Source organism: Anopheles arabiensis, chromosome 3 (assembly GCF_016920715.1).
Source record: "Anopheles arabiensis isolate DONGOLA chromosome 3, AaraD3, whole genome shotgun sequence".
In the NCBI taxonomy this organism is placed as follows: domain Eukaryota; kingdom Metazoa; phylum Arthropoda; class Insecta; order Diptera; family Culicidae; genus Anopheles; species Anopheles arabiensis.
Window position 1 is genome coordinate 86611727 of NC_053518.1, and position 19063 is coordinate 86630789.

Consider the following 19063-nt stretch of genomic DNA (forward strand, 5'->3'; position numbering starts at 1 on the left):
TGAAAGCATTATATATACGGGAATCTGTTTTCTTGTAAAAGGGATAAAGCCTTAATTTGTTCCTAAAAGGTATTTCATCTCAAGCAATCAGATATTATTACGGAATAATATATTGCAGATATATATTTATATTCTTTTTCAAAAACCTACGGCAATGACGCCTAAAGCTATGCAAATTGTGAATGAACTATATTTGTCAACTTCTGGTACAAAGCCTTGAGTGCAACCTAATAAAAAGAAATATGTGAAAGTTTTGATGATCTTTCCTCACTGAAGCATCAAATCTGATGCTGTGTCAAAATCATGTACTTTTAGCTTATCATATTGTTCAATGGATTGGCACACCATACCGTGCCAAAACCGTCAAACCCGGCTTTGTTCTAGTAGCCCGATTGTTCACCGAGCCTTCGTAGGATGAAAGACCATGCGTCTCCATTATAGCCTGATGCCAGTAAGGGATTAGGGAGATGATGTATAGTTTCAGTCAAATAATGTTTCCAAAAATCTTACTTTACAAAACAAAGAGACAAAAAACAACTGTCAAAATATTTGTTTTATAAATTTAGTTTTTTTTTCTTTATTGATATACTCACTTTACAAAATACATAAACGAAATACACTCATTCGCCTTTGCCTACCTTTCGTTCTTGCACTACTATAAACGTCCGAACGAGTTCACCTTCCTCCTTAATACCCTCCACATACACACTATTCGCGCGAAAAATTGCGTACCTTCGTTACGTGTGGACGGAGGTGTATTGTACTCGCTTCGATTGTTATCAATTATCAAAATTCCTAATACCTAGCACTTCTCTGGTGTGTAAACACCCTTTTTTGCTCGTCGCCGAAAACTTCCACGGCGGCCGATCGAATCAACGATACGGCGCACGCTCACTGTTTCAGCATTCGATTCCTGCACGATACGCATATATCGTTATCGTTGCAAGAATAAGAAGAAGAAAGAAAAAACAAACAAAAATTCTAACACATATACAAACGCAGTGGAGAAGAGAAAAGAATCACTATCCCATAACTTAAATCCAATAAATTAAAACTCTACATTATGGTGGCAACACACACCCAACACGGTGCCAATCTCTCTTCTTGGCTTTCTACATATGCTTCCTATCTTCTCGATTTGCTCGATTGCCCTCTTTTCTGTTACCTACTACGGGTGGTTTGCTTTTTGTGTTTTCATTCCATATCGTTTACAGATCCTTCCCTTTTTTGTAATCACCCCAAAAGGCGTTTGTTTTCCTTCCGCCACAAAACTCATTCGCTCAACGATGTTTTGCCTGTTTGCTTAGCTCGCTAAAAAAAATTCCCTGTTCGAAGGTACCGTTTCTTCTTCTTAACTCTTTCGCTTAGTATTGTATTGTTTTTTTTCGTCTTCTTTTGTTCATTATTTCGTTGTAATCACGTCTCTCCGGGGAAAAAAGGGTTAAGAGAAACACCTACATACATACACATTATTAGAACAACAGAAGATGTTATCGAAACGAGCTAACGCTACCGTATGATGCAAGTACTAAAACGAATATAATAAACAGACACTAACGCACTAACTATTTACATTGAACAGATAAGCAAGCAGCCTATGAAGTGTCATACAGGAATGGGATGGGTTTGAAGCCCACCCAGTCCACCTCCGCGATCGATCTGTGTGTTTGTGGGCTTTTTTATCATTATCATGCAAACGATGATGAGCGTTTACCGCTTGCGACACGAAAGATCACTCTAACGTGTTCGGTAGCTTACGTACGTTACTATTAAACGGCTTACTAAGATCGCTCTAGCTCTTAGAACAAAGTTGGCGGCAGTTTCAATGCACGTATGCTAAGCAACGTATGATCTTTCTCTTTATCTATCTCTCTTTCTCTCGCTTAGCTCACAGATAGGGTTTCTTTTATGAACAATTTGTAGTTTTGCAGTGTAAAATACCAAACACAAAAAAAGCTAAAAATGCACCTAAAGTCAAGTCAAAAGCGTAAGTGGAGCAGTAAATTTTCAGTTTTAGCTCTCCTTGCTCTCTCGCTAGAAAAGGAGTTTGCGGTTTATATTGGTGAGCTGTGGTGAGCTGCTTAATCACTAACGCCCTAACGCTTGCATCTACACAAACTGAACTGAACTTGGATATCCTTAGCGGAGGGTTTTTGTTTTGTTTTGCTTTGCTTTGAACACAGATACACCACCCACACCCGCTACTGCTGGTTGCTGACGAGCTCGGGCTGTTGCTGCAGCTGCTGCAGCTGCAGCTGTTCCTTCAGATGTTGTAATCGCTTCCGCTTGATGGCATTCATAAAGTTTTTGTAACGCTTGTCCTCATCATCCAAAGCTGTTGTGGTCATGAAAAAGGGGGGAAAGAGCGAAAAAAAAATGTCCATTTAGTTGTGAGTGCGACTAGGCATAGGTTTAGGAGCAACTCTAGGATGGAATGGATGGAGTGTTTTATCTCTCCTGTAGTTGCTTCCATTGCTCTTGCAAGCAGCTTGATTAGGGCACTGAGAAGTGTGACACCATTAGAGCGTGGTTCAGGCGAGCAAGGGAGGAAAATAAACGAATACATACAAATGAGATATGAACTACTACTATTTTACCACTACTTTTACTACGAGTGTGAAATGGGTGAATAATTTGGCCTGTTTGCAAAGGAAATTATCAACAAAGGAAGGAAGGGGATGCCGATGGGAGTGTGTTTATGTACTAAAAACGCATGCATCGCATCGAGATGCATGCTGGGGTCGTGTATGTGTGAAGGAGAAGTATTTTTGGGTGTTGTGTTTTGTTTTATGCTTGAAAATGGTGGATGGTGGATCTTATGATAATAGTACAATTTGAAGGTATCACGTGCAGTAAATAACAGCGCTGGCATATATCAAAGTTGGTACAAAGGGTTTTGTAGTACTAAATATGCTGGAAACCAAACCTCGAGGAGCTTAACATTACCACTATAATTTAAGGGCCAATATATATGTATAAAGCTATATGCGATTGTGCTATAATTACTTAACTAACTACAAGTAATGTACATAATTTGTTACATTTTTGTTTTTGTTTGCGATTAATTTTGCTTTCATTCGTGTTCATGCTTTGGTGGGCGAAGATGTTTTGCTTTTAAATGGTGTAATATTTCATGCATTTTCTTTTAGTTTTTGGTACCTCCAATCAGTCCAATTTCATTGAGTTTTATAACTTTCATGAAAATTTCTCTTTTTCTGATTTCCAATTTAATGTGCATCACAAAACATTGCACGGCCAAATGTTGACCGTTTGTGCATTAGAAGGTGCACTATATATTGTTCGTCTGTGATCAAACGTACTAACATGTGCTCTCGTGCGCTTGTGCGTGAGCGGGTATAGTGCAGTAAACGAAGTGCCGTTTACCTTTCATCGGTGGCAGTGAGAAGCCGATATCATTTCCATTCGTTGTACCGTTTTAAGGGTATTTTTAGGTATTTTTTTTGTCTCGTATTTCGCGTATTAAACAATTGCAGTAGCATCTTCACTCTCGCTCTCACAGGCACCTTTAGCATAGCCAAAACACGTATAATATACACCCGCAGCAGGTTTGTGTTAGGTGTGGTAGGGTACGATTCGGTTACGTCCAACCATCAGATATAGCGACGGTTCCAGGTGGACCTTGTGGAATGAGGACTTAGGGAATCCGATAATATCTGAAAGTAAGCCGAAAGACGAAAGACTACCAATCAAGCACGCACTTATGTACACGGCCAGTGCCTCTCTGTGGTGGGTGGTTTGGTGGGTACAGTTTAGTTGGTAGGGTTTTGTTTGCATGTGCTCTGTACGATGGTGCTAACTTGGAAAATTGGGGGAAACATTGGGGGATTTATTCGCTACCATGAACGGCGAATGGGATGACGCATGGGTCAAGCTTATATTGTACACTATCTTACACACTAATAAGCGCTACTTGTATACTTGTTCCGGTATGACGGGTTCGGTTTTATGGGGCATGCAGCGGTAAGGGGTTCGTGCTGATGATCTTACATGCAAAACCCGGGCTGGTTGGCATCGTTTCAGTGATGCATTTGCATGCAAATTTTCTGCGTGTCGGCGCATGTACAATTCGAACTTAAATCCTATATACAGCTAAGGAAGAACTCCAACCAAGCACTAACCACAGTCACGCTGTTCCGTTTGTGTTCCGTGGCTCTTTAACAGCTAATAGATATATTAATGTCTAACGCTACTGGGTTTTGTTTTTTACTGTTTTTTTTTGTAGTTGGCTAAAAAGGATTGTAAGCAAAAGGCACAGGTATCCACAGCAGCAAGCTTCCCTCTACTACGTTCGAAATGGATGAAGAGATGATCATGTGAATAGAATTGGGTTTTGGTTGGTAATGGGTTCCGGATGTCATACAGAGTTGTTTCGGTAGGTAGGGAAAGACAGTAGAGACAGTCGAAAAGGTATCAGAGATCGATAGTAAAAAAGTCCGTACAGTTGTGTACGAAATAGTAGGTAGAGTAAGTAGAGTAAGTAGAGTAAGTAGAGTAAGTAGAGTAAGTAAAGTAGAGTAAAGTAGAGTAGAAAGTCTTCCACAGTCAAGTGTTGAAGTAGATCTGAAAGGTGATCATGCAACAGAAGTAGTTACTGGACAGAGTAGGCGAGTCAGATCGCACACTATTATATCTCGATCCGATCCGGTAGCTTTGAAGAATAGATACTGAGAAGATCACAGAGAAAAAATAGAGTAGATGAAGTGTACAGACAGCTGTACGCTTGGGGTACGAGCAGGATACTCCTAAGCGTTCATTGGAATCCAAACAAAATCAGGTTTAATGTAGTAATATACAAGTAACCAGGACACTGGATGCCTGTTGTTGTGCCTTGGTGTGCAATGGTGTGTTGGATGAAAGGGCTGATCATATTGTACAGTAGTAAACAGCCAAGTACCCACAGTAACCCAAAGAAAGGTTCCAAGTTCTCCCGCACCGACGACTACTCTCTCATGCAACGTGGTGAGAAGCGACAGGATAAGTAAAGTACATTGGTTGCCTTAGTGGGAGGCAGTAGTAGTCACCACTACAGCCAGTGCAGAGTTTATGTGTATGTGACAGTAAAAGAGAGAGAGAGAGAGAGACAAGGAGAGGGAGAAAGTGGTAATTGTAAAATAATATTCTTACCGATCGAAATAGGTGCGAACACGGATGCGTGCAGTCTCACACACACACACACAAGTGGGTGAGCGTTTTCGCCTCTTCTTATATTGTACGTGTGTTTGTGAGTGCTTAGTATGTGTGTATGTTTGTTTTATTTTCTTTGCTTCTTCGTATCCTTTCCCCGCTTCCAGCTATTTCTTAACAGACTTAAAATGTGCAACAAAGGTTTTTATGTTTTTGCTTGCTTCTAAATCTTCTGCCTTTGGCCAAGCAAAGTGGAGCAGTACGTTTTCGAAATCCAGCGAAAATCTTGCTCGTGGTGAAGTGTTTTCCTCCCTCCTTCCCTTTACTATTCTGTTATCTTGTTTTCCCACCTAAAAAAGGGGTTACATTTACGTGTCCTTATCCTTACCAGCTGTTATCTTTAGACGTTAAAGCCCTACCAAATTCTCTTCCCGATGCACAGTAAGTTCGCAAACCAGGTAAACTAATTAACGATAAATGTTGTATTAAATGAGCCAGTTCGATTTCGTATGTTTGGGTATTTGTTTCACGCGTGAAATGAATCTTAAATGGACCACAGTCTAATTTTTTCCCGTGCAACTTGGCAGACTTTTGAGTTTACAAACTTAAGCAACTACAACTTATCAACATTCGTGTTTATCATCCCCATCATCATCATCATCTTCAAACCTGTGTGTGTTTTGATTTCTGTTCCAAACGAATAAGTTCGAGTTCTTTTCCTTTTCATCGTCATAAGAACAAGAAAAGTGATAACAAAATCACAAAAAAATCAAAAGTGAAAAAGTAAGAGCTTAAAAACGTAAAACTTTCAAAGTAAGTATAAAAAAGTGTACACAAAACACAAGCAGAACAGAAAAAAATATAAAAAATAAGTGCAAAAACAAGTGAAAAAAAACATCAAAGCAAATGTACAATCCCTTTTTAACAGCCTTAACAACACGCGCACACAAGCTCCCCGGCAAGCGCTTCCATTCCTAAAACGGATGTAAACGCTTGCTGGAAACACTGGCATGGCGGGAAAGCTGAATGGGAAGATTGCTGTGTGTTGTGAACAGAGAGAAGAACAGAACACCCAAAGCGTGCACATTAAAAGCACACTAACACACTCCGCACACCGTCTTTTAGTGCGCTAGTACCACAAAATATGAAGTAAAAGGAAGCTTTTCTGGAAGCTTTTACCGACCGACAGCTCAGTAGTAACGGCCCGTCCGTGCTGAAGAAGGCTGGCTATTACTACTAGCGCTACCGCTACCATTACTACCACTACTACTACTACTGCTGCTGGCCGGCTGCCGACCGCTGGCAACGCTGGCCACGCTCAGCTGGCTGTTCGCGCCGAGATAGTTGCCGTTCAGTGCGTTCGTGTTGGTGCGCTTTGCAAAGTAGGAAAAGTTGTACGGGTTGCGTGTGGTCGTTTGTGCGATCCGGTTGAAGTACACGTCGAACACCGGATGGTAGGTGGCTTTCGGTTTGCGTGTGGTGGTGGTGGTGGTGATGGTGGCCGCCGTGGTGGCATCATGCGCACCACCATCGCCGTACGCGTGCGGATAGCTGTTCTGCTGTTGGTGGTGGTGTTGTTGTTGTTGGTGCTGTTGGCTGTTGTAGTGCAGTGCGTTACTATTGTCATCCTCACGGTTGTTGCCATTGTTCCAGGACGGTCGGGGCGTGGCGATGGTCGTTGGGCTTTTGGTCGAGCTGAACGTGTACTTGCTGAACACGTACGGCGTCTTGGTCGTCGTTTTCGTACTGTACGGTGTCGACTTGGTCGTCGGGTTGTAGTGATTGTAATTGTTGTTGTTCCCGTTGTTGTAGTTGTTGTTGTTGTTGTTGTGGTATTGGTTGCCATTACCGTTACCATTATCACTAGGGCTAGGAGGGCTTTTAGCTGTATGGTAATCATTGGGATAGGTACTCGTGGACTTGTGATGGAAGTACTGGTAGTAGTTCCTCGTCGATGTCGCCGGCGGCGGTGATGGTGTTGTAGTGGTGGTGGTGGTGGTTGTTGTGGTGGTGGTGGTGGTGCTGGTTGTCGTTGATGTCGTTGGCGTGCTAGACGGTTCATAATATTCTTCCTGCTGATCTGACTTGTCGTCGTAGTTATATCTAGAGAACGGTTGATCCGTTAGATTGTTGTTGCGCGTTAAACTCGGTTTGCTTGGGGTTTTGATTTGATTTGGTTTGGTTTTGCTCGATGCTCGACAGCTTTTGCTTTGCCGACCATCGGTTTTGCGGGTTCTACTGAGTTGGTGTTATTGCGGACGATTTGAGGTTTCGCTTTTTGTGCAAATAGGATGAGACGGACAGGGAAAGAAAGAGAGACAGAGAGACACGACAGACAGACGGGGACGGGAGTTCTGGGGTGGAGTTGTTGATGGTGAGATCACTATTTACAAATCGATGGTGTTGTTGCTGTTTTGCAGGTGGACGGTATGGTGTAGATGTGGGTGTGTATGTGTGTGCGTGTGTGATACATGACTCCGTGGTGTAAAATCGTACGCTATCGGTGTGTCCGGAACTGTGTCACTGTTTGCGGTATCACGCTCACTAGGAGCCTGGTGCTGGCTGACTGGCTGGCTGGCTGGCTGGCTGACTGATGGGAGTGTCTAGACTTTAACGGCTTGAGGATGAGATTGGTGGTGGAAGTAGATGTAGTAGATGCGATCGGTGTGCTTATGATGTTGTGTGGAAGTTGTTGATGTTGAGCAGGGCATTGGGAAATTGGGAGAGGAAGTTAAAGACAGAGTTCTTCGAGATTGTTGTGATGTGTTCTCGCCGAAATGTCGGATGATACTACGTAGAAGCGATGTACTTGATGTTCTGTTTGCCATCTTCACCTCTTCAGGCTGTTCAGGGTGTACTCCACGGCCGCGCACGATGTTTGATGCAAGTGTTCGATTTGATGTTGATGTTTTGTGCGTGTGTATGTGTTTGAATGTTTGATGTTAGGCGAAAGAGAATGGAAATGGTGGTATCGTGCAAAACTCTCTGTACCACACACACGGTGGCGAATGGTGGAAGGAAGGGTGGGAGTGACTTATCATACGTACTTCACAGACTGCTGATTGTAGCGCGTGTACGATGGAGTGTGTTGCGAATAGTCCGGTATAATGTTTTCATGCTCCGCAACACATCTACCATCGAGACAGTGCTATTGATATGTCAATATAAAACGGGGTTTAGGAATTAAGAGATGTACAACGTTTTGAGAGGGCAATTGGGCAGGGGACCGCAAGCAACGAGCGCACACATTCGTGTAATTGTACCAAAAAAAACGTCGACAGTCAGCAGAAGAATTGTTCGTAGAATTATGGGAAGAAAAAGAGAAAAAAGAGAGAAAGAGAGAGAAAGACAAAACATTTCGTTAGTAGTGTAATGGAGCTTCCCGAAACGTTCGCTCGAGAAGGGCGTTTGGTGTATTCTGGCGCGCATATAATACTTGTCCATCTCCGCAGGAAGATCCTTCGGCGGCGGGCCGGTACGCGACGCAGTAGCCGCTGGCCGAATCGAAGCAGAACAGCTGGGCGCAGACGCGCTCATCCTTGAAGCAGGCGGACGTGCCCCGATCCCGCCGGCACTGGGCGTCCAGGGACAGCAGCGTACCGGGGAGCGCTCGTCCAAGCGCCTCGTCCTCGTGCGGTGGATTATGCAGGCAGCTGGCCGTGTCACCACTAGGGAGGGGAAAGATAAAACAGTATTTGGGTGTAGTAATTGGGCTTTTTCTCCCCAAAACTCATTCCTAGAACATACTTGAGGAAATGGTGGAAACTTTGCACACTGCACGGTGACCAGCGGAAGCCTCGCTCAGTGTGCCGCAGATCGGACATGATGTAGCCGTCCTCCCAGCGGCACTTTTCCGCACCCGGTCCGCCAAGGTAGCTCGGTGGTGGCGACCCATCATGGACCGCTCCCAGGCTGTCGAACCAGGCGAAGCAGAAATAAGATGACACATTATTAATATCTCATTGAGGAGGCTCTATACAACGGGTTCGACGACCTCGAGGTCGGATATACGTACAGATGGCCAACTTCATGGGCGGCAACGATAATGCCACTGAAACCGCCGGTATCCTCAATGATGGCAACACTGTTGACCTTTTCAAGGCGCTTGTTTACCACGCACGCTCCACCGACGTAGGCGAATCCTGCAGATGTGTCCACGAGTGGGAGCAGGGGGGTAGGGAGAAACAGAGTTAGTAAGGAATGTCCGGGCGGCGTAATCTTTGCTCGATGCACACCACCTGTGGTGGTGCGCCTCTATCGCCGGGTTGAGACTGCGCTCTCTCCTCCCGAGCCCGAACCAAACCAAACCAGTTTTTCGCGTATGAGAAATGGGTGGATGCACCAACCACCGTATCACCCTATCACCACGACATTTACAGCCGACACCCTGGGGCAGCCGATGTTGTGTGCAATCGGGCGGTGATGGTGTGATGGGTTTATGGGATGCCCTCTACTACAGTTCCCCGAGCAGGTTAGTTTAGCTATGGTCCAGCCAGTGTGGACGTTGAATTATATTGATTCTACCGCGTGAGTGGTAGTGGTGGTAGTAGCGGTAGTGCATGCAGATTAGGAAAAGCGTTAAACATTACAAGAATACAGTAGATACTCTATGTACACTACGTTTAGTATCGTCCTACGATATGTGATGGTCATCTCGAATCTAAGGTTTGAAACTATAAGAGAGTATCTAAGTGTAAAGAAGTCATCGTTTTAAGACAGAGGGCGCTAGAGTCGTTATTGGAAAGTATACAAGAAAGTGTCATAAAATGGAAAAAGATAAGAGACATTAAAACAGATGAAAATAATAGAAGACGAATGGATTGATATAAAAATGTTTTCAACGGATGCTGCTTTTGTTTATGTACACCTGAATGAACCATCTTGTAGTCATGACATTGCTGAAACCTACTAGTTGCGACGATATAAACATATATATAGGCTAGCAAGTCTTGGTCCAAGACTTGCATGCTGGTGCTCCACAAAAGCGTGTGTTTCGGTGTATTTGTATTTATTATTTACATTCCTTGACAGATGTCAAAGTCGAAAAGTAATGTACAGCGAGCAACAATATTGAACATTGTTGAAGAAGACAACCTGTGATGCATCAGTGAAGGGCAACAATGTACAAGTAGGGTTTCACAGATAGCTTCAGAAAGTATTTACACATAGATATTGTTTAAATGAAATGTATAAAATTTTTAAAAAATTATAAAATTCTTTCAAATGTTTAAACTAAATTGCAAAACTTTATAAAAATTTAGAAAAGTAATACTAAAAGTATCACAAAATAGAAAAAAATAAAAATAAAGCAGAATAAAATGTAATAGAAGCAGACACAAGAATAAATAACAATGGAAGAATGCAAGAAAGGAAACAGCACAATATGAAACAGATGCAATAGCTTGTGAAGTAAATCTGTAAAACATCTTAACATCAAACCCAAATGTGCAGCGGTCGTGATGAAACGAATGGTGAAAAGAACAGTACCGTAAAGTATCATTTGGAACATCAATAGATGAGCTCAAAAAGCAAGAAAAAAAAAATGTACAAGTGAAGTGAGGTGAAAAAAAAGAGCAGAGAACAGAGTTCACAAATCATTTACACGAAACAGAATCACGATAGTGCGTGATGAGCGTGAAAAAGCAAAAAAGACAGAGAGAGCGAGAGAGCTATAGCAAAGGTACAAACAGACAGTGATAGTGAAACGGTGAGCAAAACTGCCGATAGTGAATGCGTAGTAAATGCGCTAGCCTAAACAAAAAGTAAAACCCAATGGTGAAGGGGTGTAGTGTTTGTAGAAGATAGCGTGATGGAAAAATATCCTCTACGAAGAACAACAGCAACAGCAACACAGTAGTGGAGTGATAAAAAAGAGTGATGCATTTTTTGAAATGTTTGTTTGGTGGTCGGCTGGATAGGATTTATGTGAGTTGTGTGCTACAGGAGCAGCAGCAGCAGCCAATGCAGCAACACAACACAGCGAGCAGTCGTGTGCGTGTGCCGGACGGTTGGCCTATAATTACCTGCGGTACCGCGATTACACGCGTCATTTGCATATTGCCTTCTACACATATCTAGTCTGCAATGGTAATAATTAATTGGTTGGTGGTTAACGATACGGTTAATGGTTGCGGGTGGGCGACACCCTAATAAAATGCATCAATTCCCCCGTTCGGTGCACAGGAGGTAACGACTGTAGAGTGGACGACTCTGTTCAGGGAGGTAGATATCGCAAAGAGCATGTGATGTCTTTTAAAGCGTTTTTTTGTTGCGCTATAAACGACAACTCTTTACAGGAGTGGTTCGAAGTAGTTACGTCTTTAAGTCGGTTGAGTGTTTGTAATGTTAGTAAATCGTTGTGTACTGTGTATCACATCTTATTCACGTTTTTGCGTGGCATACCAGGAACACTGGATGTAATCAGCCTTGGGACGTCGTTTCGGTTGAGGCAGCAGAACCGCCGAGGAGATTAGTCGTTAAACCAACTCCACAGATTATTGAGGCATTGAGGTGCTCATAAAATAAAACTGAAAACATCTAACATCTAACCGACGTAATCAGAACACTAGCCAGTTAAGTATAGGAGTGAGTAAAAACGAAGCACAAAAAATTAGAAGTAAAACGGTTAAACAAGATAAGTAACTAATAAAAAACGGGAAGAAGTGGGAAGTGGTTAAGTTGAGTAGTAAAATGGTAAAAGAACAAAACTAGTACAAGATAATACTATTAGCAAAGTACAGAATAAAAAGGAGTAACTAATAGCAATTAAGGGTAAACAAAAGCACATAAGAGTAAAGTTGTGTAAGTGGAAAAGAAAGTAGAGGAGGAAACATTTACCGGCTGTGCCCTTCGTACAGCGGCCACCTTTCCTTCTTCGGCACATATCATACCTGCGAAAGAGCTTGATTAGTGCATAGTAATAGTGGTTGGTTTATAGAGTTTTTGTTCCAGAATTTAAAGTGTCAAACTTAGGAAGAGAAGAGTTTTCGGAGAGGTTGTTAAAACCGGCACGTAGAACGGAGTTTCTACATCAACGATGAAGGTTGTAGAAGAAGGAAAAAAATAGGAAAGAGGACAAATGTTAACCTATAGAGAACAGCTCTACATAGTCGATATCTTGAGGGATTCTTCAAACAGATCTCAAAAAAGGGGTCATCTTCCGAATGGTACAATTCTGGAGGATTACAAACAGAAGATTCGCAACACTTGGCCACAGCTTCCTGCAAACTATAACCTCGGCCAACCCCATTCTCTGCCATCTCTATAGTACGTGTAGAGGTGTAGTCACTGATTGTCACTTGCATCTCTTGTTGCATCTCGAGACACTCCACTGGCCTGGAATCACTTGCTCCGCGTCGTTCTCTTAGTCCGCCTGTTGTGTCTGTGCAGTTGGGTACATTGTTCCGCGCGTCAGTTGCGGGCAGACGCGAAACGCGCTATACTTACTTCGTGATGGCAACGGCAATATCGTACACCGGGAGCCTCCGTTCCCGGAACAGGTACTTGCCCATGTCGGTGAGGGCGGCCGCCGAATCGATCGCATCCCGTCCGACGCGGTTCCGCTCCAGGTAGGGCGTTGCGTCACGGCCCTGGGGAGAGGAGGGGGAGAAATCATTGTTGAGAGAATGTTTTGTAGGTTAAGCATGTGATAAGAAAGAGAAATGGAAGAGTATATTGGTCTTCTAACCCTATACCATCGCCCGCTGCTGATGTAACACAGTAGTTCCTGAAGATCTTCATCATTTCATAAAAGCTCAGCTTGCATTACCTCATCTCTCTGGTGGGAAGGAAACGAATTGAAGGCCAAACTAGCAACAGACGACGAACCACGCTCGTGACGACAATTGCCAATTACCGAAAGCCCCTTCGCAAGCCCAAACCAAACTTGCTCCCACCACACCATTACCAGTAACTTCTTATGCCATTCACGAACTACAAGGTATAGAGAGCACTTCCTCTGTGCGCCCTAAAATTGCAATGCAGCAATGAGTTCCACTTCCCCGCGCTGTCACAGATTTGCGTTTTGTCATGCGATACAATGCGGTGAAAGTAAACCGTCGTCACCGTGCATCATTAAACCCGATAAACATATGCTCCCGGCGGAGTTGTGTCATTTTCCCGGACCTACTACCGATCAGTTGGAAAGTCTGCAACCAATGTGAGGGGTAATCGGGTACAATCGAAGATAATTTCCCCGTGAAGGTCGTTGTTGGAGCAGGAAAGAGATTGGGTACGAGTTTCCGTGTCGTCTCGGCCGTCAGACATGTGACATGTGACGTGAGCAAACAACAAAAAGCAAGCAGTTTGAAACTATTTCCGATTCCGTTGGGTTCGTATGCTGCAACAAGCTCTCTTGCTGCTGGACTTACAGCGATCGATAACTTGTCGCTCACTGTAACGCACATTGACACTGCCGTTCCACAGCTCCCACCCAACCTGGTGGCCCTCCCCTTTTTGTCCCCATTGTTTGCCGCCCCGGCTGGGCCTGTGTTTTATGAATGGACTCATTAGCATACGAAGCACACCTACTGCCCGGTGTGTGTTAGCTCGGACAGACGAAATGGCGGACAGCCAAGCGACGAACCCCAGCCGAAGACGCACCTGATGAGCGCAGTGTCAGAAACAGGTGTGCGCTCGCGCACATGACAGCTGTATGAGAGGAGCTATATTTGAGGCGTATTCTCGCACACACACACAACAACCCATGGTTGATATGACGTGTTTCTGCGTCCGTTTTTGGCCGGTTGACCTTCACAGCCGAGACGCGGTGTTTCCGATAGATGGTAATTTTTTATCTACCCAACAACAAATTTAGATGTTGATGTTTCCTTTCCCGGAGTCTTTTTTTTTTTGGGTGAGGTGAATGAAACGAGCGCGCGCGAGATACGCCCATAAAGCTCGAGAAGCAGAGGGCTCCCTCGGACGGTCCGCCGAACGGAATCAAAAGGGCAATAAAAGTTCTTTCGACAACACGCATTAAACACGCGGCTACCCTCCAACGGCAGTGTCGTCTGCGGGGAGGGGGGACGAGGTGGCGGTTTGATAGTTTACCGATATGGGAAATCTCGTACATCGCTGTTATCTGGAGGGGGAGAACGAAACATCAATATTTTACGCAGGACAGAAGGAGTAAAAGTGAAACAAAAAACTGCTTCTGATATTTCAAAAAATGGTGCAAAAATGGTTGTGCGGTTGACTTTATGAATGAAGTCTAAAGAAACGGGAACGAGGCTGTGTGCTCGTAAAAGCTGAACGACACCATTTTTGCTGGAGTGATACGTGTGCCATATTTAAGTGAACATAAAAATGCAACAATGTTGCGAATACAATTCTTGAGATGGAACTTTTTGGAAGCTTGGAATGCTGAAGTTATTCTTCGTGGCTTCCTTTGCCTTTGGGGTGGAGTTTCCCATAAACGCTCTCCGGGAGGTCTTCCCGTTTCTACAGCCAGCAGTGATCATCCACGAAAGGAAATCTGTTCTTCTATGTGTGTTGGTTCTTGCTTCTTGCTGTACAGCTTAATTCCAACACAAAAACTTTTACTTCCAACCAACCAAGGCATTGTAAAAGCTCGCAAAGCTGGGCAGCTTCCACAAAAAAGTGGAAACCAAAGCTCTTGCAAACATTTCGACTCTTCTGACAGTGTTGTGTTGTGGTCTCTGTCTCGAATTTTCGATACATCGGACATGCAAACTCAAAAACCCTCACCAAGTGCTCCAGCTGTGTGTGTATCATAAATTTTGTTGATAAAAAGAGTGCTCTGTGTCACCGTACGAGAGTCTCTCGGGGCAAGAGAAAAAGAAAGCACTAACCAACCTTCCTCAATGTGGCAGAGGAAAAGGGAGGGATCAACCCGGCATGCAGGAGTGGAGAACTTCCAGCTCATCAACGCTTCTTTTACATTTCGGGACGTACTTCCATCCACACACAAACATAAAAAATAAAAACGCACCAGATGAATCGACTTTGGGCCGTCGTCATCCAAACTGGCAAAATTCCAAACCCCTATGCCAGGCAAACGAGTCGACCCAGACGACTGGGCGGGCCGCCCTGGAAATCGGCGTCAAGCAGCAAAAACACAGCCAGCGACCACAGCGACACGATGTCGAAGCGTACTCAAATTTACGACCTATTCTCACGACATTTAGCGCTTATTGATAATTTATCGTTATCCACGCTTACTCTGTCCATTGGTATGGTCGAGGCAGCCCTGCAGATCGCCTGGGAGGGTTTCCAGGGCTTCGGTACCTTCCCGAAAGGGGGGGAGGGGGAGATATTCTGGCGGTGATCTGACGGTGATCTCGGTGGTCAAGAGCGGCTTTTTCGCTCTTCCGGCCGTGCAAAACCCGTATTCCGATTTCTATTGGATGCACAATTTATGGCCATTATTTTAAGAAATTTTAATGAGTAATTATATTTAATGATATTGGGGTAATTTATAATTTATTTTAATTTGTGGATGGGGTTTTTTTTTGTATTAATTTCTCAACGCCGTTTTTGGGCTTCGCACAGGTGATTCAAGGGATTTTCCTACCGGGTAGCAGTATAAATTCATCCCCTCTCTACCAAGCTTGGTGGTCACCGCCACCAAGCCAGCTTATCTGTGTGGTTGCTATTCCGCTATTCAAATAACCACCAAAGCACACGCACACACATCCAGCAAAGACACACACAAACACACACAAGACAACACAAAATCGACTGACATCATCGGGTTTGGGTTCTTGTTGGGTGTTTGCTCGTCAGACTTAAGATTAGACTTTGGCAGAACAAGAAGAAGAAGAAGGAAAACGCTTCTCAACACCTGAGCACCTGGCCACCAACAAAATGTCGCGCTGAGATCGGTATTTTTGATTCTTTTTTTGCTCCCCCGTTTGTTATTGCCCATGGGCGTTATCGTTGCTGGGTGGGTGACCGGAGGAGAAGTGTCATTAGGAGTTGTTGCGCTCCTTGATCTTGATTTTAGCTTCGGCCGCCGTTCGACGATTGAGCCACCTGTTCCGATAGGGACTGAACGGTACAAATCAGCAAAAACAATCGCTCCATCTCCAGTTCTCCGGGGTGACACGAGGAAGAAAAGAACGCATTCTCTGTGCACACACACACGTGTGTTTGTCTGGGGGGTTTTGTTCACCCCCACGCCGATACGTTTGATGAGAGAATGAGATGTGAGAGTTGAGATTGTGCGATATTAAGCGAGCGTGTGCGGCTTTTGCTCGGCGGGCAAATTCAACCCTCCGCCCAGCCAGCAATCTTATCCACTATGACAAAGTAGCAGCATTCATCAGAACCGATACCATCCGCCAAAATCCAGGAAGGGCAGGGGAAGACAGGCCAGACGAGCGGCGGCCGGACGGCAAATGAGATGGCCAACAGTTCGCTGAAAGGGTGAATGATGGTGAATCAATTTGCATATTCACATTAATTATAGCCGGCCCCGAAATCGATTAATGAAGCTGGATCATAAAAACGGATACTTTGGATAGCATTGCGGACGGGACGAGGTGAAAGGACGGAGGTGTCGTGAAAGTGATGACTTGTGCGGGTGGGTGTGTGCGGTGCTGAGGGTATACAGAGGCGAACTAGTTTCAGGACGAAGCGAAATTGAACAAAAAAAAACGAAAGAATGCTCTTCTTTTCTGTTTTTGCATCTCCCAGATTAACGGTCCTTTCGAAAGGGGGGAAAAGGGAAGACAACAAACAAGAAAAAAAAATCGGCAAACAATTTCGCAAAAAAGGGTGGCATTCTTAGCATGCCATGTGTGTCCGTCGACCCGGGCGACGATGGTGATCGTAAATTTGGCAGCATAATCACGAGCGGAAATGGTCGGCAGAGGGGGGAGGGATGATGTCCATTGTGTCGCAGGTGAATTCTCTATGGTGAAGCACCAGTTGTGACAATAATCATAAATTCCGACCGAAAATCATCCACTAACCCATGGCCGGCGGAAGGTGTTGGAACTGCCGGTCGCTTCGAATTTAACGCGAGAATAATTAACTTCCGCTAAAGTTCATCCGGCCCGGACGGGCGTTTCAATTAGCAAAAATAAACTTTACAAGCAGCAGCGAGCCGTGCAGAAGGTGTGAAAAGAATAACCTTTCCTTGGTTGTCGTTGTCGGTTTTTTTTACCACCTAAACATGTTAGTTTTAATCGTGGTTCGCATTTTTGTGTGTTGCTTTTTCAACAAAATCACTCCAAAAGCGTACACTGAACGCAACACCGGCGTCAAAGGCACAGACCGCACCCTCACTGGGTGGTTGTTGCCGTGGCATAATGCTGTTTTCGTTGTTACGGTATGAAACGAAGAAGATTCATAGCCGAAAGCCCTCCATTGTCTTGCCCAGTTTCAAAGGCTTTAGGGGGTTCGCACAAGAATGACAATCTCGTGCTCGTTGTGTGTTCAATTATTCTGCATTCTACCCTGCCCCCAACGAAGGCTCTTGTGGTCCCCGCATCCTTTGTCTTGGGAGGAATGATGGTGGAGCGTAAGTGTTTTGGTTAGTGCGCATTAAACAATCACTGAGCACAGCACTGAAGAGCATCACTGTATGGTGGCTGTAAAAGTGGTTTACCAGTGGGATTGGCCGCTTCGTCTTGCCCGGGTGGTTTTGTTTGTATTTGTGCATCGGTCGGCTGGCTGCGCCGGGGTCTCAAATGGAAAGTTTCGCCCGAAAATTGTCAAACGCGTCATTGTGCTCGGTGGGCAACCATTTCGTCGTTTTGGTGGTCTTTTGTAACAGCAATGGATACTAATTCAATTGTGTAAAAATCACAAACGATAAAAGGAAACATTAAGTTTCAGTTGCTTCATGTCGTTCACAGAAATTACATTACACAGGGATAGATTCTTTTGGAAGAATACGCTTTCGGACACAATGATTGATGGGTTGCAGAGCACAGACAAAGAACATTAAGTCATCATTTGGTGCGTTTTCGGGTAAAACACAACCTCACTTTTAACAAATGAACAAAATTCTCCCCGCACATAATCGCTCACTTTCAGCAGCACGCGCTTCAAGAACAAAAGACTTCAACTGGCACACGGAAGCGACGAACCTCACTAATGAACGGCGCTCGCGTTCTGAAAACGGCTCGGGTCGCGGCAAACCCCACGGTTTGCCCCACGCCAAACGTAACATTTCCTTTACACAAATCTCTTTTAATGGGGCGTTTAAAATGAATTGTGTTGCGTGTTGTATCCAAGAACGCTCCGCTGGCTGCGCTGCTCCGCGTGGTGGAAAACAAACAAATTAGCGACTTGCAGCATAGTTTACGAGCAGCGGAAGCGGAAAGGTCCGGTGGGGAGTTTTTGCTTCCGTGTTGATTAGATTGCGATGTTTGGGGAATTTTGTGGCAGCGCGCGTCGCGTTTCGCTTATCGAAGCGGCGTGTAGCATAAACCGTTTATCTTACCGGCCCCAGTAGCCTGAGTAGGTGATAAAGAATTCTCATCGACTGTTTTTTTCTCTCTTCTAGCGAGAAGGAGGGGGGGGGGAAGGGTTAAAGTTTTGAATTAAATGTTTATTAATTAATGTGCAACGGGTGTATCGGTTTCGTTTTATCGGTTTCACTTGACAGCGCTGCAGTCTTGGCAGAACGATCTTGGCCTAATCGCAAAGCCCGCGTGACACGCTCGTGTGTTCTCCAAATTGGTAATCCATATCAAATCAGCTCCGGTGGATGTCGGTAAATACGCTCTGCGAAACCAAAACCCCCCGATACAAGTATGCTAATCGGTGTTTGGGGTCGCTCATAAAAATGTATCCTGCTTTACGATCGGGTCGACGCAGCCCGAAATTGGTTCCCGCCTGCACGCCATTAGCGATTAGCGGTCGAAACACACCGATCGCAACCCGTGCCCGTGCGATGGCAAATCGGTATCGAAATGGGCTTAAACTTGCCAACGGATCGATTTGA

General features: G+C 44.6%; 1 protein-coding gene across 13 annotated transcripts in view; it reads right to left on the minus strand.

Moving 5' to 3' along the window:
* Positions 1-548: 548 nt before the first annotated feature.
* Positions 549-19063, minus strand: part of LOC120900863 (A disintegrin and metalloproteinase with thrombospondin motifs 1) — a 94620-nt gene continuing 76105 nt past the window's right edge. For 9 of the 13 annotated variants that reach the window (XM_040308402.1, XM_040308404.1, XM_040308411.1 and 6 more), the window contains exons 8-14: positions 12592-12734; positions 11169-11224; positions 9161-9287; positions 8893-9057; positions 8582-8813; positions 8193-8293; positions 5244-7248 (exon numbers count right to left, since the gene is read on the minus strand). In XM_040308402.1, coding sequence (XP_040164336.1) covers positions 6336-7248; positions 8193-8293; positions 8582-8813; positions 8893-9057; positions 9161-9287; positions 11169-11224; positions 12592-12734 — 1737 coding nt within the window. In that variant the 3' untranslated portion in view covers positions 5244-6335. Of the gene's footprint in view, positions 2336-3384; positions 3675-5243; positions 7249-8192; positions 8294-8581; positions 8814-8892; positions 9058-9160; positions 9288-11168; positions 11225-11982; positions 12036-12591; positions 12735-19063 lie in introns of those variants that run through there. The other 4 variants (XR_005739250.1, XR_005739249.1, XM_040308413.1 and 1 more) reach the window with 4 other exon arrangements.